Raw genomic sequence first — 27,406 nt, forward strand, 5'->3', positions numbered from 1 at the left:
GAGAAAATGGTAAGAGAGTGTGACTCTCTTGAAAAGGATTAGTTTCTGTAGTGTGTAAGCCCGGGTCAGTGAAAAAGCCATTTCTGTCTTGGGGCTTTGCCCCAGAGTCTGCGCACCATTCTGTCTATGATGTTTCCCTGCCTATTTGGAAATTGTGTTTGTGGGTCACTGAGGCTGCCTGAAACTTAGGAGTTTTTGCCAGGCGTTAGCCAGTAAAGGAGCTTAGCTGAGGAAACTAAAAAATACACATTTCAAATTTCCATATGGAGTAGGTCCTTGACAGCTGGAGTCACCCTGACAAAAATTTATGAGTGTCACTTTGTAGTGGTTGGACAATTTTCCTCTTCAGCGATGCTGTTTGATACAGATGAGCTTCAGATGCATGGAGGGCCTGCAGTTTGCACTAGTATTGAAACTTAGATGCAGATATGCTCCCTTAAGAAAGTCATAAGGTAGCTTTCAGGTCTGCATTTAGGTCACCAGTGGGACTTTCATGGCCTTCGGAAGAATTTAGTTTTTATTAAGTCCATATCTCGAGAAGTCAGCAATCAAATCAATAAGAATGCTAACATACAGTTGATATGTTTGCTACAGGGATTTGAAGATGGATTAATAAAAAGCAAAACTATAATTCCTTTTATAATTTGACCGACTACAGATAGTTAGCTTTCCTTAGGATAAGGGGGCTGGCTTTTTAATTAGAAGAAAGTAAAACCAGTTTCCAGGAAAAAGTAGCTGTGTATCTTTCTGTTTATTTGATTTTGGTAGCAGAATCTCTTATCTGTGTCCCCTGTGAACAGTAAAGGTAGCCTAACCTAATTATTCCCTTTAGACCTGTAAGTTATTATTTTATTTACACAGCTGTATAGTTAGATATTGACATATACATCCCATCTCCCTACACCACCACCACTTCCCCCCCTTTTTTTTGTAAGGAGCTCTCTCATTACCATCTTTATTGAGCTCTCACTCTATGCAAAACTATTGTGTTAACTGTTGAGTATATATAAGTGAATAAAATAGGCTTAAAAGGGCTCAAACTGCCCTAACTCTCAGGGTAATGGTTTGGTGCTTAACCCATTGCTCCATCAGGACTTCTTAATGGGGGCAGTAGACATTTAAGTGTAGGGTCAGTCAATTATTGCAGGCTCACTAAACAAGTAGCCTATGGGAAATTTATCTTAAAGAGTAAAGTAGTTAACTGGATAAAGGTTATGAGGAAAAGACTTTCTAATGTGTGGAATAGTAAATATTTTCTTTTATTACACAAGTGATTTATGTTTTGAGTCTTGGTGCTCTGGGAATTGAGTTCAATATTTAGATTTAAGTTTTAAATCTTAGTGTATAGTACTTAGCTTGTGTTTAAAAAAGGAGGTAGTGGTTGTAAAGTACTGATAACAATGTTACCAATTTCCTTTTCTTTTACTCAGTGACACTTTGGAGCTCATTTCCCTATGCGTTTTCACTAACATGTTTTGCGTGGTACCATGTTACCACGGAGTTGTTCTACGACCGCCAAGAATAGGGACGTGGTTCCAGTGTTCACTAGTTTCTGTTGTGCAAAGTGAGGATTACACCGTAATTTACGTTTAGAATGTGTGGACATTAAACTACTCCACACATGCTGAGCGCAGAGGTGCCATATTGCCCAATAGGACTATTGAGTGCTTTTGAAATGCACTTCAAAAAACTTTGAGAACTAGGTTAAACAAAGAAAGTAGACGCCAACTCACGCAGCCACTTAAGTATACACAAGACGTACTCATGTACATACTTCAAACCTTGGGTGGCAGAGTAGGGTGGGTTTTTTCCATGAAAATAGATTGCCTTTCTTACTAATCTCCTTTATGGTAACATCAAACCCCCAAATACTTTTACAACGTAATGATAGTCCAGTGAGAGTTTAAAACGGGCAACAAAAAATAGTGAACACTTCATAGATAAGAGCATCTGAATGGCCACTAAGCCCACTTGTGAGATGCTTGGCAGTTTTTGTCGTGAGGGAGTGAGTTGGTGAGATGCATGGCAGTTTTTGTCGTCATGGAGGAGTACACGGAAACTACAGTAAGCTGTTGAGTCACACTCACTGGAGTGACTCAAAAGGACAGAGTACCAAGGACGGGCATGGAGCAGTCCGACCTCTCCGACATTGCTGTTAGGAATGTAAGATCATACTGTTACTTTGGAAAACAGCTTTTAAATAAAGTTAGATCGATACTTACTCTTTGACCCTACATTTTTATTTGCAGATATAAATATAGGGAAAATTTTAATTTAGAGAAAGACTTTCATGTTAATAGATGGTTTATTTATAATAGCCCACATCTGGAAATAAGCTGTGGTATATGCTTTCAGTGGAATACTGCTCACCAATGCAAAGGAGCAAGCTATTGATGTAGGTGTATTACAAGCGTGAATCTCAAAAGCATGCACAAGGGGAAATGCTAGATCATAGGCACCCAAATTACCCAACACCCCCTTGGCATCTAAAAACATTTGTACTTAGCTATGTCCAAAATGTAGGCATCAGCTTTTGTAGTCCCCCACCCCCAGTTGTCCCAGTGCAGTAATCTCAGATAAAGTGATTCTATTACAGACAAAATATGTTGGGGTGAGATTGAAGGAAGTTGTAACAAAGGAACACTGACAATGATGATATATTGGGTGGCCTGACAGGTATACCGTGTCAAAGCTCATCAAATTGTACCCTTAACAGTTCTGCATTTATTGTACATGAATAATTTCTCAATAAAGTTGATTGATTAAAAATTCATTTGTTGAGAGATGTTATAGAGAGTTGGGAAGAACAATTTTGGCTAATGCCTTCTGTAGCTTCCATACTGAAAAAACCCTCAAAAACAAACGCACTGTCATCGAGTCAATGCCAACTCATAGTGGCGCTGTAGGAAAGGGAAGAAAGCCCCTGTGAGTTTCCCAGGCGATACCTCTTAAGGGGCTTAGAAAGCCCCGTCGTTCTCTTCCGGAGTGGCTGATGGTTTCAAATTTTTGACTTTGCAGTTAGCAGCCAGTGTGTAAACACTGCACCACTAGGGCTCCTTCTGTATAGTGAAGCATAATAATAGGCGGAGCCCTGGTGGGGGTGTGGTTACAGGTTGTGCTGCGACCCGCATGATCGGCAGTTCAAAACCACCAATACCTCCTGGGAAATAGACAAGACTTTCTACTCCCATAAACAGTTACTAGTGACAGGGAGTCACTATGAGTCAGCATTGACTCGATGGCAGTGAGTGGGGTGCTGTAATAATACTGTCTTATGTGGATTTAAAGTCAAGAATGAGGAATGAACAAGTAGGAGCAAATTTCCCAGAGAAGCTGAACCTGAAAACTGGGAGGATTTTTTTGGTCAAGTATAAGGGACCTTGGAAAATGTCACGGAAATATTTCATTGTCTTTTTCATTCTATTGTTCGACCAACTTGTGTACAAGTCCTCTTGTGTACGAGTAATTGAGTGATTTGCAAGGGGGCAGAGAAAACTGAAAACATACAGAGATGAGAGTGGCTGAGAGAACTGAAAGTGTTTGAGAAGATGACAGGTAGTCAAGGTTATGGAGAGAGAGAGAGTTTTGTTGCAGTGAGAGATTATGCTGGAGAAATTTAACACAGATCTAAACCCAGATTATTGAAATCTTTTGGACGGGGGACCTTACTGCTATCCAGTCAGTTTTGAGTTAGAGACCCTAGAGAGTGTGGCATAACTCTAGCCCTTTGGGTATTCTGGGCTGTAAATCTTCATGGGGGCAGAAAGCCTTATCTTTTTCTTGTAGCGTGTGGCTGGTGGTTTCAAACTGCCGACCTTGCCATTAGCCCAACTCATCAGCCACTGTGCCGCCAGAGTTCCTTGAAGAAGATCAGATGGCCGTTGTAAGCAGAGTGCCGTGGCTCCACATGTGAGAAGCCAATTATAAAGGCAAGTGTGTAGGTGTGGACCCAGTTAGAAGATTTTCTGGAGATTGTCAGAGTAGATGTTAGTTTGTATTAGAAAAGTGATAGTAGAGGTATTGAGAAGTGAATGGATTCCATATTAATTTGGGTCCAACCCTGATGTGGTCCTTGGCGTCTGCTCCAGGCTGCTGTACTGGCACTTGTTTGTATAGAGGCTCATGGTTTACTATGCAGACTGGAGCTTAGTCTTCAGAAAAACAAAACAAGGTGAGACCAGGGCAGCAGACATGGGACTTAGTGAATGTTAGCTAACCCTCAGGGTTAATTCTGCTTGTTTGCATTTTTAAACCTGCAGTAGTTCCATGGGTGATCTGGTGGTGCCCAGATAAGAGGGCATCCCCTGTAAGTTTCCTAGTCTTGCTGAAGCATTGTCCCCTTTCCCCTCTCCTGTTCTTTCTCTCAAAGCCCCATGATCCTGAAGGTTGTCTGTGACAGTAGCCTGAGTAGGCTGTCATTATTATCTAACTCAGTTCTTATAAAGGTCTTAAGAGGATAACCAGTTTTGGGTTTGTAAAGTCATGTTTGAGTATGTGTGTGATGTGTGGTCATAAATACTTAGTTCTTACGAAGAGCAGATGCTGAGTGGTTCAGAGTCAGGCAGACTGGCTTCAGTCTTAGCTCTCTGCCCACTCTGTGAGCCTTAGTTTTGTTCGCCTGCCCAATGGGGATAATAATAGAATTTGCCTCAAGGGCTTCTGTGAGAAGTAAAGGCTCTAATACACATAAAAACTCTTCAACAATGTCTGTCACCTACTAAGGTGCTCTGGTGGCGCAGTGGTTTCGTCCAGCTGCTCTGTGGGAGGAAGAAAGATGTGGCAGTTCGTTTGTGGGCATCTTGGAAATGTATGGGGTAGTTGTATTCTGTACTGCAGGGCAGCTATGAGAGTTTATTTGATGGCAGTGGGTTTCGGGTTGTCACATATTAAGGTATTGGGTAAGTTTTAACTATTACCAAAAGTGAATTATTTCATTTACATAACTCCTTATTTGCTCAGTGATTATTAACTTACCTGTCTAAAAGAAACATTGAACATTTAGGGTTTGAATTTAACTCTGACCTTGTTGCTGCTGCTGTTATGTGCCATTGAGTCAGCCATCGGCTCCTGATGACCCGTGCAGACTCAGTGGGACACAGTGCTGCCTGGTTTGATGTCCTGGTGGTCGTGAGTTGAACTGGTGTGGCCCGTACGGTTTTCACTGACTGATAGAGATCCTGGCCTTTCTTCCCTGGTCTCTTCGGTCTGAAGGTCCTCTGAAGCCTGCTTAGCATAAGAACATGCCAGCCTTCACTGATAGGGAACAGCATGAGATGATTTGGCCAGGAATTGGATTAGGGTGTTTGTCAGGGAAAGAGTAGCTGCTATTAGAACCAGAAAACTACCTTTTTAACAGTTCCACCAAGGTCAAAGTGACCAGCAGGAGTTGGGCGTCATGCTGTGTATGGGGTGGCTATGAGCTGGATGGCATGTTCATAATCTTACACACTATGTGTTCATCCACCTAGGGAATTTTGTCATTGCTTGGGGGAGGGGAGACTTGGTATTACAGTTAAAGCTGTTGTGAAAATTGTGTACAAGTCTTTCATTTTGCCTATTAGGTAAATGCCTAGTGTGAAATGGTGGCGTCAAACATAGTTTAACATGCTCATGAAATTATCCAGCTGCCTTTTCTTTGTAACATTTCACACTTACACCAGCAGCACCCGAATATTCCATTCCACATCCTTGTCAACACTTGGTATGTTCAGTCAAAAAAATTTTTTTTTAATTTAGTACCCTTTAATGTCCATTTCCCCTGTTGTTTAAACATATATGATATTAAAGATGGCTCAGATAATGTATAAAATGAATTAAAGATTTGTAAGTTTCTCTTTATAATGTTTGGAGTTATGCTCAAATCTTTCTGGGAAAAGTACGAGAATGTTTGTTAAAAAGCCATTAGCCAATTGAGGGGAAACAGTTTTCCTTTTAAGAAACTAATTTGCTAGTGTGTTTGCCTGTTTCATATGTGTGGTTTTTCTTTGTTTTGGCAGAGTTTTCCTGAAAAGGACCTTCTGCACTGCCCCTCTAAAGATGCAATCGAAGCTCACTTTATGTCTTGTATGAAAGAAGCTGATGCTTTAAAGCATAAAAGTCAAGTTATCAATGAAATGCAGAAAAAAGATCACAAGCAACTCTGGATGGGATTTCAAAATGGTAAATCTAGTAATGTTACGTTTTTAAATTCTTCTGTAGCCACTATAACATGATAGCCCTGTGAATAATTGGTACAGCTTAGGACCGGGGTCTCCAGGGCCCTAGGTGTGTCTGATTGCTAACCCAAGGCTGAAGGTAGGAACCCACTTCTTGGTGCCGTGGAAGAAAAGATCTGGCAATCTGCTTCCATTTTGATGATAGCCAAGAAAACCGTAATGAACGGTTCTCCCCTGGGTAACGGGGCTGCCAAGATTCAGACTTGACTTTAGTCAAGTGTAAAAATGAGCCTCGAAGCCCAATATTTTGCAAAGAAACTCTTGTGAGAAGCGTTTTAGACACCCTAGAGACCTTCTCAGTCCCTAGGCTGACCAGGACAGAACCCCATACCCTTTGGGAGGGGGAGGCACTGGTATGGGCTGCCTTATCCCATAGGAGGTCCCAGTGGGCTATCACCAGTGTTTCCTGGTGAACACCTAAGAAATCCAGTTTGGGCTGGAAGCGGATGTGTTATTCCTCGTTAGGCCACGGTGTTTGGTTCTGCTTCTACCTGTGTGTTGGAGCTCTCCGTGTGGCACAGGGAGAACTAGTCCAGCCCAGGCAGCTGGGGATCTGGTCACTCATCCTGCACATTCACCAGTCTCAAGGAAGAACTTCAACTGACCAAAGAAGAAGAAGTAATCCAGTTTGTACCCACGTTAGTGAGCACAAGACTTTATTTGTTGATTTTGGAAAATTGGAACCCCAAGCCTCAGAAGGCTAAACTGACTGGCATCTGCAGCAGCCTTTTCACAAGCATTATGTGCCCAACTGCAAGAGACCCTCTCCCGGTTCCTCATTGGCTGAGGACTGTGGAGAGAACAGTCTGGTCTGGGCATTGCCTGATTTCTTAATTGAAAGTTTCTACCTCCAGAGCCAATACCTCCCCCTCTCCATGTGATTCATCCGATTCTCACAGTACCATTCCCTGTGTACCTGGGTTCTAGTGATTGTCACCTTAACTGTTAACTTGGGCTCTGGCAACTTAGTAACTTTGTGGCCTTTTGCTTCCTAAATTGCTGAAGATGGACCAATTTTGGATTTATTTCTCACACTGAATGGTCATGCCCTGCTTATAAAGCAGTGGTTGTCAACCTTCCTAATGCTACAACCCTTTAACACAGTTCCTCAGGTGTGGTGACCCCCCCAAACATAAAATTATTTTCGTTGCTACTTCATCACTGTAATTTCGCTACTGTTATGAATCGGGCGACGCCTGTGAAAGGGTCGTTTGAGCCCCAGGTTGAGAACCGCTGCTTTAAGGAATTGTGGTAGCATAGTAGTGGGCTACACGCCCACCTGTTAACCATAAGTCAGCGTTTCAAACTCACAAGCCTGCTCCGGAGAAGAAAAATTAAGCTCTCTACTCTCAAAAAGACTCAGACACCCAAAGGGGCCGTTCTGCCCTGGCCTGTGGGGTCTCCATGGATTGGAACCGATTTGGTGGCTGTGAGTTTGGTTTTTGAGTATTGTCATCCATCAAAGGCATCCTGGTAGCATGGTGGGTTAGGCACTGGGCTGTTAACCATAAGTTCAGTTCAAAGCCACCAGCTGCTGCTCAGGAGAAAGATGAGGCTGCCATAAAGCTGGGCGGTCTCAGAAACTATATAGACTGATTATGAGTCAGAATTGAGTCGATGGCAGTGAGGTTTTTGGGTTTTATACCCATGTAACATCCTGTTGTACTGCAGCTGGGGTTCTGCCACAACAAAATTGCCTTAGTTCTCACCCAGGGTTTTCAGATACGGTCCTAGAGGGCCAGGCCTGAGGAATATAGACCTGGGAGTAGCAGGCGCCCTGGTGGTTTGGTGGCTATGTGTTGAGCTGTGATCCTTATGGTTGGCAATTTGAAACCACCCAAAGCTCTTGTGCCTTTCTAACATCTATAGATACTGTAGCATGAGACCTATAACTTAACAGTTAAAAAACTTCTGTGTGTAACTTCTGAGAAGTTAAAGCCCTTTTAGGTCAAGCTCACTGGTAATGAGTCAGTTCTGACTGGTAGCGACCCTGTAGGACATAGTAGAACTACCTCTCTGGATTTCTGAGACTAAAGCTTTTTAGGAGCAGGCCTCTTTCTACTTCAGAACACCTGGTGGTTTTGAACCGCTGTCCTTGCATTTAGCAGTCCAAAGTATAACCCACCACACCACGAGGCTGCCTGCTACTCCTAGGTCTGTGTTCCTCGGGTCTGGCCCTCTAGGACCACATCTGAACCCTGGGTGAGGACTGAGGCCATTGTGCTTTGGCAGAACTCCCACGGCTGCACGGCAAACACTGCTTGCTTTCTCAGCACAGGGAGAGTGTTGCTTCATGCTTGTAATCTATCTCCCTGTGGTAGGATTCAGGAAATAGACGCAAGGATAAAACAAGGGGAGCTGGAATTCACCTCTAACAGCTCCCCCCGCCCCCAAATCCTCCTTTGGATACCACAGCGCCCAAACTCACTGCCGTTGAGTTGGTTCCGACTCAGCGACCCACTCACTGTACAACAGGATGAAACCCTGCCAGTCAGTCCTGCACCTTCCTCCATTGTTGAACTTCTTGTGTCAGTCAGTCTTGTTGAGGGGCAGCCTCGTTTTTTGCTGACCTTCTGTTTTACTATGCTTTCCCAGAGACTGGTGTCTCCTGATGGAGCCCTGGTGATGTAGTGGTTACGCATGCGCCTGGTAACCCCAAGGTTAGCCGTTTGAAACCACCTGCTGCACTAGACTAGAGTTACTCCCACAGGGGCAGTTCTCCCTTGACCCAGTCAGAATCCACTTGATGGCAGTGAGTTTGGAGTAAGGTTGGTTTGTTTATTCTCCTGCTGAAAATGTATCCTTCGCCCTTACCATAATGCAAAGTTACCAATTCATTGTGGAGTATTGCATAAAGTACAAACTTCATTACCAGCTCTTCAATCCAGTGACCAGTTATGTCACTCTCAAAGTCATTAGTGATTATTGTTGCGTATCTATTTTGGGGTTTGTGTTTGTTTATTTTTAGTTCACCCATAGACAGAAAAACATGTAGTTTTGTTACCTCCTTGTCTCCCAGCCATGAACCAGTGTGGCATTTTATACAAGTGGACCATTGAGAGAGAGAGTTAAAGGAAAGAAACAAATGGTGATCGTGCTAGAAGTGAAAGTTGAATGGAATGTAACAAGATAATAATAAAGAAATGGTGCCTGGAAGGGCCCTTGTTTCAGAGACTTCATTCAGTCAGAGGAACAGCATGAGGAAGGAAGGTGGATGTGCTGGAAAGAATGCAGCTGTCTCGGGGGAGCAGTAAGCTTCCTATCGGAGGAATTCTTAGACTGCACTGAAAGTGCCCAGGGTAAAATGTTGAAAGTTGACCCAACCGTGGAAAGGAGTTTGACAGTTTGCCAAGGTATGGAAAAGATGCTTGCTCAGAAGCAGTGTTCAAGCGACACGTGAGAAGTTTGTTTTTGTTTTGTTTTTACAAAGGAAACACCTTTTCTAAAGTTTTAAATTACAGTGCACTAAATATTAGTTTTACCCTTAATGTTTGTCCTATGCATTTATAGGCAACAGTAAAAGTTTGTCATTTTTTAGCAACATTTTTGTGAAGGTTAAGGAAAAATTCTTGTTTTTACCATTACTTACTCTGATCACATTGTACAGTTCAGCTTGCACGCTCATTTTCCAAGTTGTACACTACCCTGCATAGCAAACACTGTATTTTATCCATGCTTGTCAGTTGTTTTGGTCAAGGAGGTAAGTTAGTCCAGTATAAACTACTCTTTCATGGCAGCTAATAGAATAAAATACAGGAAAACTCTTAGGAAAGCAGGATTTTAAGAAATGGTCCATTTGCCAAAGACATCTGTGGTTAATTAGTGTTTATTATTAAACTTCCATTGTACAAAACAGGTGTGATTTGTGTCTTTAGTAGCAAAATGGAGCATATTTTCAGACAGTGTGTACTAAAAATTAAATTCTTTTTTCTCATTTTAAGTTTTTGAGATTTGACTTGGGTTGTGTGAGAATGCTATTTTTTTTTTCACATTTATACATCTAATATTCCTCAACTAAACTCTAAGCTTTGCGAAGACAGACACCAACCGTTTGACCTCTTTTATCTACCTGAGTACGCAAATTCTCATTAAATGAATATAGGAATTCATAATCTGTTAAGGCTTACTTTTTCTCTTGTTCTTTTTGGCTATTTGAAGATGAAGTGAAATAATCGGAAACTTCTGAATAGGAAGATAAAAGGAAGAAAACAGTTCATATAAAGAAAGGGATGTGAAAACAAATTGGACTTCAGAATTTATTACTGTAACTTAGCTGTACATATAAGTAGATGTTCTTAAAATTCGTCAGTGATTGAACAAATGGTTTATTTGGGTGGTAGCTTTTAGTCGTGGGTCCATTCGTGGCTTCTAGAGCAAGTCTTTTGACCCTTTTGAGTTTCTCTTTTAAAGTCTGTAAAACAACAGTGTTGGCTTTGTTGCTATGCAGGTGTCTTCCAGAGGCTTGAGGGAAACACAAACCCTGTTCATGTGAAAGTGTGAGCGGAAATAGAGCCGTCTTTATGAAAAGAATGAGTGAGAAATCAACATGACCCTCCAGAGTAGGGCTTGTCAAACTGGTGCCCTGTTTTTGTGAAGACTGCACTCAGTTATGCCCATTCCTTTATATCTGGTTGTCTGTGGATGCGAAGAAGTGGTGGCAAAGACCACAGGCCTACAATACCTACCACTGGCTCTTCGTGAAAAGCTCTCCAGCCTCTAGACGACTGGCCAGACCATAAGCGGTCCATTGGCTCAAAGCATTCTTCAGAATGTCTTACATTCAGAACTGGTTTAATTTATTGCTCAAACTTACCTGCTAATTGTCTCATGGGGTTATTTGTGAGGGGTGTAGAGTCCTTTTTATTTTCCCTCTTTTTTTGCTTTTTAGCTGATAATCTTTCTTAGGTGCATGATTGTTAATCTTTGGTTCATCTACCCATTGCTGTATTTTTTACTAAATTAGTATTTTTTAGCTGGGAAGTTTTGTTTGCAGTGCTCATGATTGAACTGACACCACTCAAAGGCAAAGGAAGGGCACACGGTCTGATTATCTCTTAGTCATGTTTTAATGCTCGTTTCTGTTGTCAACTTCTATGTGTTGCCTTCCCTCTTCATTTATGTCGTCAACAGTTCCTGATTTGATTGAACCCCTGACATGTGCCAGTGTTATCTTGACAGCGATGAAACATGTGGGCCCCTGACTTCAAGGAGCTGATAGCCTCATGGAGGTGGAACTATTGACAATTTCCAACTGTCATGGCTCCTTGCCCCTCCTTCATATACACTTTATTCTCATGATTTATCACACTGCGGTGCAATGTTCATGGGTTTCACCTTTCCTGCTCAGATTACAACCTATCTGCTGTATCTTCAGCACCTAGCCTGCTCTTAGGCTTAGTGAACTAGACAAAATACATATTTATGAAAGCATTCTTTTATTTTACTCTTTTCTAATGTTGCGAGGAAATATGACATCTTTTCATACATAGTTTAATGCTCGTATAAAAAAGTACTGGGCATGAATGTACTTAGGGAAATGGTGTTAAGGTGTAAGAGTGTTTTTCCCCACAGAACTGATGAATGTATGAAGTAGTCAAGGATATTTTGCTTTTAGTTAGCATAATTGTAAATTTGTCAAAATTGAGACATAGCAGGTGGTAACTTCATTTCACTCAGAACTGCACCTGTAGAACACAGTAACCAACTACAACAATTTAAACAACTTTGAATACTTTCGAATGCTAATTTTAATTTTCCATATCTCTGTGAAACAGAAATAAGGAAAAGATTATGAAACCAAGAAAACTCATTTAAGACATACCGTGCCTTTCAGAGTTGTTTATTTTAAATGGGCTTTCTCCTGGTGAAACAAAGTTGATGACTAGAAAAAGAAAAGTCACATTTTTATTGTTTTTGAGACTGTCGTCACTACAGTGCAGACTTTTCTATTAAACATTGAGCTATTTTATTTGTCAGATTAGAAATTTGAAATGCAGCTAAAATGTTTTTAACATGACTTAATTTTCTTTTTTTCAAAAAACTTATTAAATTCTAAGATTATATCTATTAATTTTGATAAAACTTCAAATAAAGACAAGATTTCCCATCCAAATGGGCTAAAATTTTATTTTGTTCCTAAAGTGTGGTTAACCTTTTATTTTTTTAAAAACATTTTATTAGGGGCTCGTACAACTCATCACAATCCATACATGCATCCATCGTGTTAGGCACATTTGTACATCAGTTGCCATCATCATTTTCAAAACATTTTCTTTCTACTTAAGCCCTTGGTATCAGCTCTTCATTCCCTCCACCCCCTTCCATCCCTCATGACTCTTAATAATTTGTAAATTATTATTTTGGAATTTCTTACACTGTCCGACCTCTCCCTTTACCCACTTTTCTTTTGTCTGTTCCCCAGGGTTATATGCATAGCCTTGTAATCGGTTCCCTCCACTCTCCCGGTATAGTCACTCTCACCACTAGTCCTGAGGGTTCATCTGTCCTGTGTACATCCTCTGGTCTAGCTGAATTTGTAAGGTAGAATTGGGATCACGATAGTAGAAAGGAAGAAGCATTAAGGAACTAGAGGAATGTTATATGTTTCAGCATTGCTACACTGTACCCTGACTGGCTCCTTTCCTCCCGGCGACCCTTCTGTAAGGGGATGTCCACTTGCCTACAGATGGACTTTGGGTCCCCACTCCATACTCCTCATTGTTCACAATGATAGGATTTTTTTGTTCTTTGATACCTGATCCCACAGACACCTCATGGTCACGCAGGCTGGTGTACTTCCATGTGGGCTTTGTTGTTTCTCAGCTGGATGGCCTCTTGTTTACCTTCAAACCTTTAAGACCCCAAATACTGCATCTTTTGATAGCTGGGCACCATCAGCTTTCTTCACCACATTTGCTTATGCTTCCGCTTTGTCTTCAGCGATCATGTTGGGAAGGTGAGTATCATGGAATGTTAGTTTAGTAGAACAAAGTGTTCTTGCAATGCGGGAGTACTTGAGTGGAAGACCCCAATTTCCATCTAAAATCTACAAGTGTATGCACATAGATCTATTTCCCCATCATCATATATAAATATATTTACATATGTACGTGCCTGTATTTAAACCTCTATAAATACCCTTTGCCTCCTAGTTCTTTCCTCTGTTTCCTTAAATTTACTTTCCTCTTGTCCCAGTAACATGCCAGCCTTCATTTAGGTTTCAATAATTTCTCTCAATTAAATTGCCCTTGATCAAGCCTTACCAAGCCTCTTACACCATCCTCGCCACTTATTTTGGAAGTGTGGTTAATCTTTGGGTCAATGTTTCTTTCCTTATTGAGAGAAACTGTTCTGTGGTAGTGCTTAAAACTGGTTTCTATAAGGAAACTATCCCATGTCGTTGGTACAGTAATTACTGGTGTCAAATGTTAAAATTTAGAATTTTTTAGTATTTAATATCTTTTTAGGATATCTATTGGCTTTCTATCTAGCATTTACATGGTGTTTTACTTTTTATCTAGTGGGTTTATCCAATATTCTCCTCTACACTTCTTTTAACTTTGATTATTCCATTTTTTTAATCTGAGGAATGTTGAGTAGTCTTCTAAGTTTTAGAAGAAGTGACAGAATCAAGGTCATACTTAGTTAAATCAGGAGTCTGTCTGCCTGCCATAGGTTAGTACTACCTCATAGCATCACCCATACTTTTGAATGTCCTATAGAGTGACACTGGAGTGGGAACCATGTGCTTTATGGCTAATATACTTACCTATAGCAGAGTACATTTTAAAAAATGCATTCATTGTTCATATTTGAGCTGGCTCTCCTCATGATGACCCAAATTTCTTTTTTTATCATTTTATTAGGGACTCGTACAACTCTTATCACAATCCATACATACATCAGTTGTGTAAACCACATTTGTACAGTCATTGCCCTCATTCTCAAAACATTTGCTCTTCACTTAAGCCCCTGGCATCAAGTTCTCATTTTTCCCCCTCCCTCTCGGCTCTCCCTCCCTCATGAACCCTTGATAATTTATAAATTATTATTTTGTCATATCTTGTCCTGTCCAGCATCTCCCTGAACCCACTTTTCTGTTGTCCGTTCCCCAGGGAGGAGATCACATGTAGATCCTTGTAATTGGTTCCCCCTTTCCATTGCACCCTCTCTCTACCCTCCTGCTATTGCCACTCACACCACTGGTTCTAAAGGGATCATCAACCCTGGATTCCCTATGTTTCCAGTTCCTATCTGTACCAGTGTACATCCTCTGGTCTAGCCAGACATGCAAGGTAGAATTGGGATCATGATAGTGTGGGGCCAGTGGGGGAGGGACAGGAAGCATTTAGGAACTAGAGAAAAGTTGTATTTTTCATCGTTGCTACATCATACTCTGACTGACTGTTCTCCTCTCCAAGACCCTTCTGTGGGGATATCCAGTGGTCTACAAATGGGCTTTGAGTCTCCCCACTCTGCACTCCCCACCTCATTCATATGGTAAGATTTTTGGTTCCGATGATGCCTGATACCTGACCCCTTCAACACCTCATCATCACACGGGCAGGTGTACTTCTTCCATGTGGGCTTTGTTGCTTCTGAGCTAGATGGCCGCTTGTTTACCTTGAAGCCTTTACGACCCCAGACGCTATATCTTTTGATAGCCAGGCACTATCAGATTTCTTCACCACATTTGCTTATTCACCCGCTTTGTCTTCAGTGGTTGTGTTGGGAAGGTGAGCATCATAGAATGCCAGTTTAATAGAAGAAAGTGTTCTTGCATTGAGGGAGTACTGAGTGGAGGCCCAGTGTCCTTCTGCTACCTTAATACTAAACCTATAAATATATGCACATAGATCTATTTCTCCATCCTCATATATAACTATATTTGCATATGTACATGTCTTTATCTAGACCTCTGTAAATGTCCATTGCCTCCCAGCTCTTCCCTCTATTTTCCTTGACTTTCCTGCCCACCACTATCATGCTGAGTCCCCACCAGGATTTCAGCAATTCATCTTAGTTACATTACCCTTGATCGTGCCCTACCAGGCCTCCTACACCCTCCTCACCACCGATTTGGATCACTTGTTCCCTTGTCCCTGGGTTTGTTAACACCACTTCCTTTCCCCCACCTCTCCCTCTCCCATGTCCCCACGGAACTGTCAGTTGTTTTCTCCTCCAGATTGTTCATCCAGCCTATCTTACTTAGGTAGACCTACAAAGACCCAAATTTATTTTCAAACTTAATCTTTCTTTTTGAAAGTAAGGTGTATTATACAATGAGATTTAGATGTCACTTCCTTTTAGGAAATTTATTTAAACTACGAAAATAGTAAAAGTTTTGAACTTCAAACATTAATCCTTTTGTGTTTTTCTTTTTTTTCTGGTAAAATATATTCTGCCACATTACAGTAGTTTTTGTTCAAATTCAACAGTAGAAAGCAAATGTGATTATTAGAGTTGAAATTAAGAAAATTTAGCTAGGCAAAATATAGTGGACTTGTTCATCGAGATTGGTGGAATATTATAATTTGTATAATAAATAACACAGGATTTAAGAGCCCTGGTGGTGTAGTGGTTACAGTTGGGGCTGCGAACCTCATGGCGCGCAGTTCCAAACATCAGCGAGCTCCCTTGGAGGAAGACTGGGTTTTCAACTCCCACAAACGGTGGTGGTCTCAGACCTCTCAGGGCTTACTGAGTCAGCACTGACTGGATAGCAGTGAGTTTAGTTTTTCTAAGTTTCCTGTTTAGAGAGAGGTACTTGGAATTAATGGAATTTTGGCTTTTTTAAGGGAAGATTATTGAACCATTGTTCTCACTAGTTCAGTTAAAACATTGTGATATTTCCATGTTCTAAATATTTTTAAGTACATATAGCAGGGCTCTGTGAATGTGGACTCATTTTTACTCATCATCTCTTCACAATTCTAGTTATGTTTGGTATAATAGCAAATATCAAAATTATGGAATGAAAAAGGTCTCAAAAGATGTTTTCTAGAAAAGGATAATACTGTTTGAGTTTTCCAGCCTAAGCTCTAGCCCCTACTATTTTGTCAGTTCTTTGAAACCTAAAACCTATTCCATAGCAAAGGATTCCTTAAATGAAATAGCTATCATTGTAATAGGGCAGAGACAAAGCTAACCTAAGAGCATTTTGTGCTTTTCTCTGCTACCAGCTGCTCATAGAGACTAAGGAGCAGGGTTGGGAAACAGTCGTCTCTAGCTTTCTTGGCCACTACGTGTTTCTGAGACCTCTTTCTTCCATCTCTGTTTTCTTTAGTGCCTTCTTGTTCTGTTTAGGAACTTTCTCAGCACTTTCTCAGAACCTGGAGAAATGAGCCAACGCTTAAGACAGCATCCTGACCTTTCTCCTTCAGGACCTCATGTCCCTCAAAACTCTACTGCACTCAGCCTGTTCTGTCTCACAGTGGTGCTATATCGAACTTTCAAGACCGTGAATCTGTACAGGCGCAGACAGCCTCATCTTTCTCCTGTGGAACAGCTAATGAACTTGAACCTCTAGCCTTGCTGTTAGTAGCCCAATGCCAAACCCACATTGCCACCAGGGCTCATGTCAGAAACATGGTGGAAATTAAAAATCCTAATTGCAAATACTATTTTAAGTCACTTTCAAGCCACCTCATTTAAATTTTCAAATAGCAATCTTATTTACAGTGTTCAAACATAGGAGTCCTGGTGGCCTAATCATGTACGGGTTAGGCCACCAGCCACCAGGATATCAGTTGAAAACCAGCAGCCACTGCAGGAGAAAGATGAGGCTTTTTCTCCCACAAAGAGCTGGAGTCTTGGGGCAGTTCTGCCCTTCGTATAGGGTCGTCGTGAGTTGGAATTCACTCGGTGGCAGTGAGGTGGGCATTTGTAGAAGGGAACGCCCGCTTCTCTGAGCGTAACCTGGTTGCTGGCTCAGTGCCTCTTGTACGTGAGATGGGATGACCCAGTGACAGAGAGGAAAGCCTCACACGGGAGTTAGTCGGACTCCTTTGTCTGACTGTGTGTTAATTGGCATTATCTACTGCATTACTTAGGTTAGTGGAGGGCCACTTACTTCCCCTAGGATTCTCTTTCTCTTTGAAGATTTGAATGGTGGTTTTTGCCGCGTTTAGTACCTTGGCACCTTTCTCTCTCTCGTGTTTTCATAAGCCATATGAGACACACAGCATCCTTTGGCTGTTGCTTTCATATTATTTTGAAAGAAAAAAACAAAGTGTTGGAAATTGAGGGCAGTAGGAATCAGACCTGTGTGAATTAATGCAATTGGAAAAGGATTCTTGACACGGTGATAGTTAAGCTGAAACCTAAGGCTCAGAGGGATTCAATCTTATGAAGGCATCTAAGGACATGATACTATTTTATTTGTCCTGCTTTGAGGGACTGATGTAGTGTGTCCTTGATTTGGTGACTCAGTGGGGAAGGTGATGTGAGAGGAGGTTGGAGAAACTGGGAAAAGCTGGATTATGACCTTTCAAGACGGAGAAAAGGATTTTAAGCTCAGGGAGGAAACATTGGAGAATTAATAACAGAGGAGTCCTGAGATGCAGAATATAATGCGCTCTGATAGAGAGAGGGGTGGAGGATGAAATAGAAGGGACAGAATGGAAGGGGAGAAGCTATGTTTCTAGTCCAAATGTAGGATGGTGGTGGTGACGATGCGGGTTTACTTTCGAGATTCGTCCGCGCAGAAGTGCCTCAGAAGAAAAATCTGGCAATGCACTTAAGAAAAGTGAGCCACTGAAACCCCTTTGGAGGACAGTTCTATGCTGACACGTGCAGTCATCAGATGACTATGGCAACTCATGTTTCATTATTTTGAAGAGGTTGGGTGAAAGAAAGGTAAGAATTCTTCCTAGCATTATAGCTTAGGTGAGGGTACCTTATACCGACATACAAAATGCTAGATAAAGAGTAGGTTAGGGATGGAGAGCAACCCAAATTCCGAGGTTGAAAGTTAGAGACTTACGAGACACTCGAGTAGAGATACACTGGGTCAGATGTTGCTACAGTTAAATACTGGATAGAAATAGGTGAGATGTCCTATTAGATTTTAGTCTAACGCTGCAATTCCTCATTCACGTTACAATTAACCTTAATAATACAACAATACAGGTGTCACAAGATACAGGATATCTCAAGGCTGGCATCTCAAGGATATGACAGTTGATAGGTGCCACTGATTCAAGGAAGTGAAATATGGGGCAGTCCCACTAATACCAGACGTTAGGCAATTCTCTGCATTTGCTAAATACTCTTCTTTCTACATATAGCTGAGTTAGCCTTTTCCATTATTATTTTGCCTGCAACACTTTTGAAAGAAGGTAAGTGCATTGTGAAGCAGTATGTGTGGCTTTCAAGGACCGACAATTGCAAATGCTGATTCAGAGAAACTTATAACCTGTTTGAGTATTCAATTACAGTTGACTGTGGGACAAACAAGCATCTTACTTTGTACACTGCATGTTTCAAATCAGTCTCTCGGTGTTTTACTTTCTGTAATGAAAAATGATGGTGACAAACTAAAAGTGTGCATTTGGCTTTTCAATATAAAGAGCCATAGAGATAATTTGCTAGCCTGCTGGAGACAGTTGCTTTTGAAGCAGCATGGTTTAAATGAATGAGTAAATATTGTGCTAATTTGGAATAAAGCCTCTTACAATGCAGGTCTAAAGTAGACGTGGCTGTGCATAACGTGGATAGTAAAACTTGTGAAAGCATTCAGGCAGTTACTTCACAGTACACTGCTGATGAAAGCACCAGGCTTGTTGGGAAGAATTCCGGCAATTCGAAACCATCAGCTACTCCTTGGGAAAAAGACGGGGTTTTTACTCCTGTGAAGAGTTAGTCTCAGAAACCCACAGGGGCAGTTTTCTCCTGTCCCACAGGATCACTATGAGTCAGCATCCACTCGATGACCGTGAGACTGGTTTTCTGAGCTTTAGATCAGATTGTTTTCCCCACAGCACTAACATTTTTTTCTGTCTTTTTAATTATTAAGAAATCATTTTATTGGGGCTCATACAACTCTTATCACAATCCATACATACATCAATTGAGTAAAGCACCCTTATACATTTGTCGCCCTCATCATTCTCAAAATTCACCTTCCACTTGGGTTCCTGGAACCAGCTCATTTTCCTTTTCTCCATCCCCCTCCCTCCCTGCTCCCCCCTTCCCCCTCCCAACTCCCTCACAAACCCTTAATAACTTATAAATTATTACTCTATCCTATCTTACACTGCCTGGCGTCTCCCCTCACCCACTTTACTGTTGCCCATCCCCCAAAGAGGAGGTTACATGTAGATCCCCAAGATCGATTCCCCCTTTCTACATCCCCTTTCCTCCCGGTGTCACCACTCACCGCTGGTCCTGAGGGGTTCATCCATCCTAGATTCCCTGTGTTTCCAGATCCCTTCTGCACCACTGTGCATCCTCTGGTCTAACCAGGTCCGCAAGGTAGGATTGGTATCATGATAATTGGAGGAAGCGTTCAAGAACTAGAGGAAGGTTTTGAGTTTCATTGTTGCTACACTGAACCCTGAGTGACTCATCTCCTCCCCACGACCCCTCTGCAAGGGATGTCTACATATGGGCATTGGTTTCCCACCATGCATTCCCCTCATTCACGATGCTATGATTTTCTACCCCCATCTTTGTTGCTTGAAACCTAGTCCCCTCGGTCCTTCATGATCACACATGTTGGTGTGCTGCTTCCATGTGGGCTTTGTTGCTTCTGGGCTAGATGGTCGCTTGTTTACTTTCAAGCCTTTAAGTCCCCAGATGCTATATCTCAATAGCCGGGTACCATCAGCCTTCTTCACCACACTTGACTTATGCACACGTTCGTCTTCAGTGTTTATGTGGGGAAGGTGATCACACAATGATTGTTCTTGTTCTTTGATGTCTGCTACCTGGTCCCTTCAACACCTTGTATTCACTTAGGCTTGTGTGCTTCTTCTCTGTGGGCTTTGTTGCTTCCGAGCTAGATGGCTGCTTGTTAGCCTTCAAGCCTTTAAGACCCCAGATGCTATATCTTTTTGATAGCTGGGCACCATCAGCTTTCTTCACCACGTTTGCTTATGCACACATCTGTCTTCAGTGATCAAGTATGGAAGGTGGGTATCATGGAATGACCGTTTAGTTGTGCAAGGTGCTGTTGAATTGAGGGAGTAGCACTAACATTTTCAACTGAATAGGCTTTGCTATATGGGGCTGCTGTGTTGTGCATAGTAGGGCATTTAGCAGCATTCCTGGCCTCTGGCCACTAGAATGATGGGGGCATGGGTGGTTCAGTCAGTGGGAGAAGTCTCTCCTTCCATGCTAGAATCGATTTCTGGCAGTGTACCTCATATGCCGCCACCACCCAGTCGTGGAAGCCTTATGTATTGGTATGATGCTAATGAACTGTTTCCAAAAATCAGCCAACGAAAACCATATGGATCATAGCAATTCAGATGGCAAACTATGGTGGGAATGGTGCAAGACTGGACAGCACTTCATTCTGTTGTGCAGGCAGGGGATCACTTTGCCTTGGTGGCCAACTCAGCTGCAGCTCACAACAGCATGCACTAGGATAGTCGATGTAGGCTGAATGGGTAAAACAGCTTCTCACTTAGAGTCGTCTTGAAAACGCTTAGCTTGGGCCACGTTCTCTACTGAACACCTTAGCTGCATCGTCACCCATTATAGCAGCTGTGCTGACGGCAGAAATCCAAAGCATCAAGTTCCTCACGTGTTCGATTCACTCAGCCCTGGGGAACTACTGTGTTCAGCTGTGGTTTGTTTTTAAAACAAAACTAAGTTGGCATATTAAATGAAAATTATTTTAAGCCGTTACCTCTCAATGTAAACTTCTTATTGCAAACTTAACCATAGTAAACAACCGTCATTGTTTCTGGTTACACTGGAAAATAATGGTGATTCTTTTCACTCGGGTAACCATCAACTGGCAAACGAGTCCTTTCATAAAAAGTAACACATGCACAGGGAAAGAGAGGACAAAATAATAATTAGTAAATTATCAAGGGTTTGTGAGGGAGTGGGGAGCAGGGATGGAGGGGGAAAAATGAGCTGATGCCAGAGGCTTGGGTAGAGAACAGATGTTTTGAGAATGATGCGGGCAATGAATGTACAAATGTGCTTTACACAATTGATGTATGTGTGGATTGTAATGAGTTGTATGAGCCCCTAATAAAATGATTTTTTTAAAAGTAACACATGCTTTACATATTTTCCCTTTCTTTTGTTTAAGGTCATACTCTCCAAGGAGCCTCAGTGATGCTGTTGGGTAGGCATTAGACTGCTCACCACAAGGTCTGCTGTTCAAGCCCACCAGCTATATTGGGCTTTCTGCTTCTGTAGAGTGACAATATGAAAAACCTTCTATAGGGTTTGCTTTGAGTCAAAATCCACTCAGTGGCAATGCGTTTTTGGTATTTCTCTGTCCAGCTGTGTGGCATTTGATATATGGAGGGACTTCAAAAAGTCATTGGAAAAATGAATGGAAAGATCATGGAATTTTTTTCACGAACCTTTGAAGCTCTCATAGTGCTGCATATCTGCACGATTTTTCCAGTTCTCTTCACTTAGCTAATGTTTGATCCCTTCGTTATCCTTCTAGGCTCTGGTAGCCTGGATGCCACATCTTGCTTGGCTTAACCCTCAGTAATTACCTTAATGCATCACCTTTTTTCAGGCCTCCTGTGCTTTTAAACCAAGACCTAGAAAGGTATTGAGAACTCCAGAATTTCAGGCCCCCCTCTATTCCTTGTGACATGTCTCCCAATGCACACAGCAAACCAGAGGTGCGGCTGTGGTGATGAATTGTCAGGACTCTGTATTAAGGACGTAGTACCCTGAACTGAACACGTCAGTGAATTTTTGCAGTTCCGCAAGCGTCATGTGGTTTCTTGCGTCCTTTCTTTCAGTACTTTAGAAACTGTAGAAAGTATGTCATGTGAAAGTCACATTTATTGTCACATTAAAAAGTGTTCATGCGGAACTTAATTGGTTATAAGATCCCCAGCCCCCAAACACTAGAAAGCTGGAAAAGATAAACAGCCCTTAAAAAATTAATCCAAAATAAACACGTTTGCTGAGCTAAAGATGCAGCTTGTTCGGCGCAGTCCTGATGATTGCCTGTCTCCTGAGGAAGCATTTCTTCCCATAGGGTCTCTTCAGGAGTCAGCCGGTCCCTGAGTTCGTGAGGAGCTTTGACGTTTAGGTTTTTGTATTTTTCCTATTACAAGAAGAATGCCAGTAAAATATTCTCATCGTTTTCTCATTAGGAATTTCCATAAAATATCGAACGAGAAAGATTCTACTTTACCTTGAAGGGCTTTAAGTCACACTCAAAATGTCACGATTTTGCAAGTAATCCTTCTTAAGCTAGCTTCTTGTTTTGTTAATTCTTATATTACTAAGCTCCCCCCCCCACACACACACACACCAGAAGTGTGTTAACTGGCATTTATTTTAAAGTTTAAATGTTTTTATGTAGAGCTTTTATGCAAACTTCTTTTACTGTTTTGATTTTGAATGATAAAATGTGTTGGGTTTTGTCCACCGGGACTGTAAAGAAGGAGCAGGGGAGAAAAGGAAAATGAGTAGAAATCAAAGATGTCCTCACCTTGCGTAAAACAAGTCAAACTCTACCACCAAGTCAGCTCCAGCTGTTAAGTAACCTGATAGAGCTGAGTGGAACGGCCCCTGTGCCTTTCCAAGGCTGTGAATCTTTGCAACAGTGGGGAAGGCTAGTGGGCTTGAACTGTTGACCTTGGTGTTAGCAGCGGACTGTGCCACCAGGATGCTTTACTTAGTGAATTAAAGAGGGATAGCAGTACATTTGGAATAGTGGTTCCCCCCTCCAGCGTCTCTTGCTTCAACTCATCAGCTGTTAGATGGCATAGTTATTAGGAAGCAAAGCAGGCAGTCTGACTCTAGACTTCCTTTTTCCAGTGTGCTTTTTCCACTGTGTTGTGCAGCATTTGAGATGCCATTTTTCCTCCCTCTCCACTGAACTGCAGTAAATCACTGGATCATTTAGCCATTTAACAAACGTTCATTAAGTGTGGGGAAGTGCAGAGTTGATCACAGAAGAACTAGGACAGTGAGAAACAGCAATATGCAAGCTTTTTCTCTATCGGATGGCTCTTAGATAGCATTGCAGGAATTGTCCCTTCCTGCTAGAGACCTTTGATGTGAGGCTACCACCTGGGGGGTGGGGCTGCTGGAATAGAGCAAAAGAGAGGAGGGCCTGGGAGAGGGGCGCACATCCTGGCGATGATGCCCAGTAGTGAGTGCTCTGAAAGGCAGCACCCACTGTGGTTAGCAGAGATTGAACACAATTCTGTGTGGTTTGTCAAGGAGATAGGCTCTAAATGAATGGATTTCTATTTCAAGCATTGAGTACGTGTGAAGTTGAGTTTGGTGCCAGTGGGCTTTAGGCTAACAGTGCTAGCCTGGCTGGGGAAATTTCAGTGAATCACGTGGGAGCCGTTTGAGGCTAATGGCCAGGGCGCTCTGTAGTCCATGTCAAGTATCTTCTGTGTGGCTGGAAGTATTTTCAGGCTAGGGATACAGAAGACAAAAGCTTTGCCCTCATTGAGTTTATAACTTAGTTGGGTGAGAAATGATAATTATGTGTGTTAATCAGGTAACTTCTATATTATGATACATGCTTAGAGGAAAATGGAGCTTGGTGCTACTAGTGAAAGCTCAGTGGTTCAAAAGTACCAGCTGCTGCGAGGGAGAAAAGTGAGGCTGTCAGCTCCCATGAAGGTGGAGCGGCTCAGAAACCCTCAGCAGGGTGGCTGCGAGGCTGAGTTGGTAGAATGGCAGTGGGTGTGGAGGGTGTTTGGGGTAGGGAATGATTGGTGAGTGGGAGTTCTGCAGGTTGATGAGAGAAACCCTCAAGTACTCCTATGGAGATTCACAGAACAGTCACCCCCAGACTTGCGTGAAGAGAAGGAAAAGCGGGCCCCTGGCTGCTAGAAGGGCAGAATGGGAATGCGCTTGTCATTTTCTAGTTAGTGGCAAGGAGAAAACTATCTGCCGCGGAGCTTATTTGAGGGCAGTGCGATTTCAGGGGACTAGGTGCCAGGGGTGTGCCAAAGGGCCGGGTCTCTGCTGGGTGTCTGCTCGTGGGGAGAAGTATTTTATAACAGACTACCTATGGTTGTTTGTGCTCAGCTTTTGGACAAGGGCTTTCTGCTTCAGTTGCAGGGGTCAATAAGAAGTACACTGGGGTGTTCCCTTTAAAATAATGATTATTTAACTTAATTTCAGATCATCAATAGTGGTAAAACATAAAGTGAAAAGGTGGTTATTCTTTATGACAGTGATCTCTGTGTTGGTCTGGGTTGACTAGAGAAACAAATTCATAGACATTCTTATGTGTATAAGAAAGAATTTTGTATACAAGAACAATTGAGAAAACATCCCAGTCCAGATCAGTCTATAAGTCTGATATTAGCCCATATGTCCAATACCAATATATAAATTCCTCTTCAGACTCACTGAATACATGCAATGACACTGAATACAAGAAGATCACAGGCCACTGGGTGGAAAGTCTTATGGATCCAGTGGCACAGGGGAAGCATTTCAGTGCTGGCAGGGGTCTCCATATGGCTCCTTCAGCTCCAGGGCTCTGGCTGCATCAGTGTAGCTCCATCAGGCTCATCCTCAGTAGTGGCTGCAAGGGAGTGTATCTGTGTCCCGCCTCCAGGGAGCTCTTTATCTCCATGGCCTTCTAATGAGCTCATCAAGCTGTGACCGATTAACAGGCTAGACTCTACCCCTCCACAAGTTGACACCAGATTATGTAACTACCACATTCTCTCCCTTTTTTCTTTCATTATTCCTGTCATTGGATTTATACTTAAAAGAGGGGATACATGTGGAAGAACAGAGACCCAATTAGACTGTTCAGATTGTTGATACTGTTTCAATGCAGGATGTAGCAGTTAATGTGCAAAGATTGAGCCCTAAATATCCACTGATTTGTGTCCTTGATCGGTTTTCCCAGGTTGTACCACTCCTTTTGCAGGGTACAGGAATAGCTGTCTTTTTAGTTTATTTTTAGCTAGTGGTAGTCCAGCTCAAAATTGCCCAGAGAACCAAGCTTTATTGGTTTTTTTTAATTCAAATAAGAACTTCCCCAGGTAGAATCCTGCTAGATGTCTGAGTGTAAGGTTAAAGATTAGCTACCGTCAGGGCTGTTTTAAGACCTCAGCCACCATGCTTTTGTTAGGTTCTGTCTACCAGTTTATTTTAGTAATTCTAAATATGAAGAGGATTCTAAATCCCACGAGGCCTGTCTGGTTTCTATGAGAGTGGATGGTGCGGTTCTGTTGAGTAACACCCAATCATCAATGAATGTGCTTAGGGGAGAGGGAATGTTCCCAGTCCCAGTTAGCCTGAATGATTTACGATGATTCTCTGAATTTGATTTGACCCAGAAGACAAATGAGTCTGAAGTGACCAATGATGTTACATATTTCACACCTGGGCTGCAAAACTATAAGGTCAGCAGCTCAAAACCACCAGCCACTTTGGGGGAGAAAGATGAGGCTTTCTACTCCCGTAAACACTTACAGGCTCGGAAACCCACAAGGGGCAGTTCTATAGTTCTAGTCCAGTGGTTCTCAACCTTCCAAACCCTTTAATACAGTTCCTCATGTGGTGATTCCCCAACCATAAAATTATTTTTGTTGCTACTTCATAAGTGTAATTTTGCTACTCTTATGAATCATCATGTAAATATCTGATATGCAAGATGTATTTTCATTGTTAAAAATTGAACATCAGTAAAGCATAGCAACACATCACAAAAACAATATGTAATTATATATTGTGAAATTTTTAATTACAAATAAATGAAATTTTGTCTCAAAGCATGGTGTGACATGGGTAACAGTCTTCATGCTGAGTATTCTTATGTGGGCGTATTTGCATGTGGGTGGACCCACCTGGAACCGGCTAGAGGATCGGTGTTGGTTCCTAACACCATTGGAAATAATGTGTTTTCCAATGGTCTTAGGTGACCCCTGTGAAAGCCATCTCTGTATGTGGGTCGGGACCCACAGAATGAGAACCGCTGAACTAGTCGGTCCTATGGGGCTGCAGTGAGTTTGGTTTGGTCTTTGCCAGCCTACCAGATTGCATTTTCCCCCTACTATTAATTGTGGTTTTGCAAAGATGTTATATATGAAGAAGTGAACTCATAAAAGTCTACACTTGTATAATTTTCTGTTACCTATCTTGAAGTCCCTTTGGTTAAAACACTACAAAATAAACAAACAAAACAAAACACTACATATATTACAGGGCCACCGTAGTACTGATTTGAATACTATTGCAAATTTTTCTTGTGGGTTCCCTGTAGTGAATGATTTTCAACTATTTGCTTTCTTCTTTTTCAAAGAGAAGTTTAGAGTTTGTACTCCATATGTGATGTTTATTTATGGTTTTGCAGCTCTTCTCCTTAGCATCATGGCATGTTAATGACCCAGATAGAATGTGCGCATATGGGGACCATTTCACCCTCTTCCTGTAGTGTGAGTGCCCCAGCCAACAATACCATGTTGCTGAACTGCCGTCAATTTCTGCAGCCTCTTAAGTATATTTTGTATTTCTTGAGGAAGACTTGAAGATCAAAGTCAAACCCATGGTGGTTGAGTTGATTTCCGACCCCTGGTGTCCCTGCAGGACTTAGGCTTTCCAAGGTCCTAAGACTTTGTGGAGGCAGATTCCTCATCCCTTCTTCCGAGGAGCGGCTGGTGGCTTCAGCTCACCAACCACTCATACTCGTGGATAAGCTGAGTTGTTCAGCACATTTTTTAAATCGTTTTATTAGGGACTCATACAACTCTTATCACAATCCATACATACATCCATTGTGTAAGGCACATTTGCACATTCATTGCCCTCTTCATTCTCAAAACATTTGCTCTCCACTTAAGCCCCTGGCATCAGGTCCTCATTTTTCTCCTCCCTCCCTACTCCCCACTCCCTCATGAACCCTTGATAATTTATAAATAATTATTTTGTCATATCTTTCCCTGTCCAACATCCCGTCACCCACTTTTCTGTTGTCTGTCCCCCCAGGGAGGAGGTAACATGTAGATCCTTGTAATCGGTTCCCTCTTTCCAACCCACCCTCCCTCTACCCT

General features: G+C 42.1%; 1 protein-coding gene across 3 annotated transcripts in view; it reads left to right on the forward strand.

Annotated features, from left to right (window-relative positions):
• Positions 1-27,406, forward strand: part of ATG5 (autophagy related 5) — a 117,912-nt gene that overhangs the window by 32,607 nt on the left and 57,899 nt on the right. For all 3 annotated transcript variants that reach the window (XM_075554716.1, XM_075554714.1, XM_075554715.1), the window contains exon 5: positions 5,997-6,159. In XM_075554716.1, coding sequence (XP_075410831.1) covers positions 5,997-6,159 — 163 coding nt within the window. The remainder of the gene's footprint in view (positions 1-5,996; positions 6,160-27,406) is intronic.

The sequence above is a fragment of the Tenrec ecaudatus genome, chromosome 7 (assembly GCF_050624435.1).
Source record: "Tenrec ecaudatus isolate mTenEca1 chromosome 7, mTenEca1.hap1, whole genome shotgun sequence".
In the NCBI taxonomy this organism is placed as follows: Eukaryota; Metazoa; Chordata; class Mammalia; order Afrosoricida; family Tenrecidae; genus Tenrec; species Tenrec ecaudatus.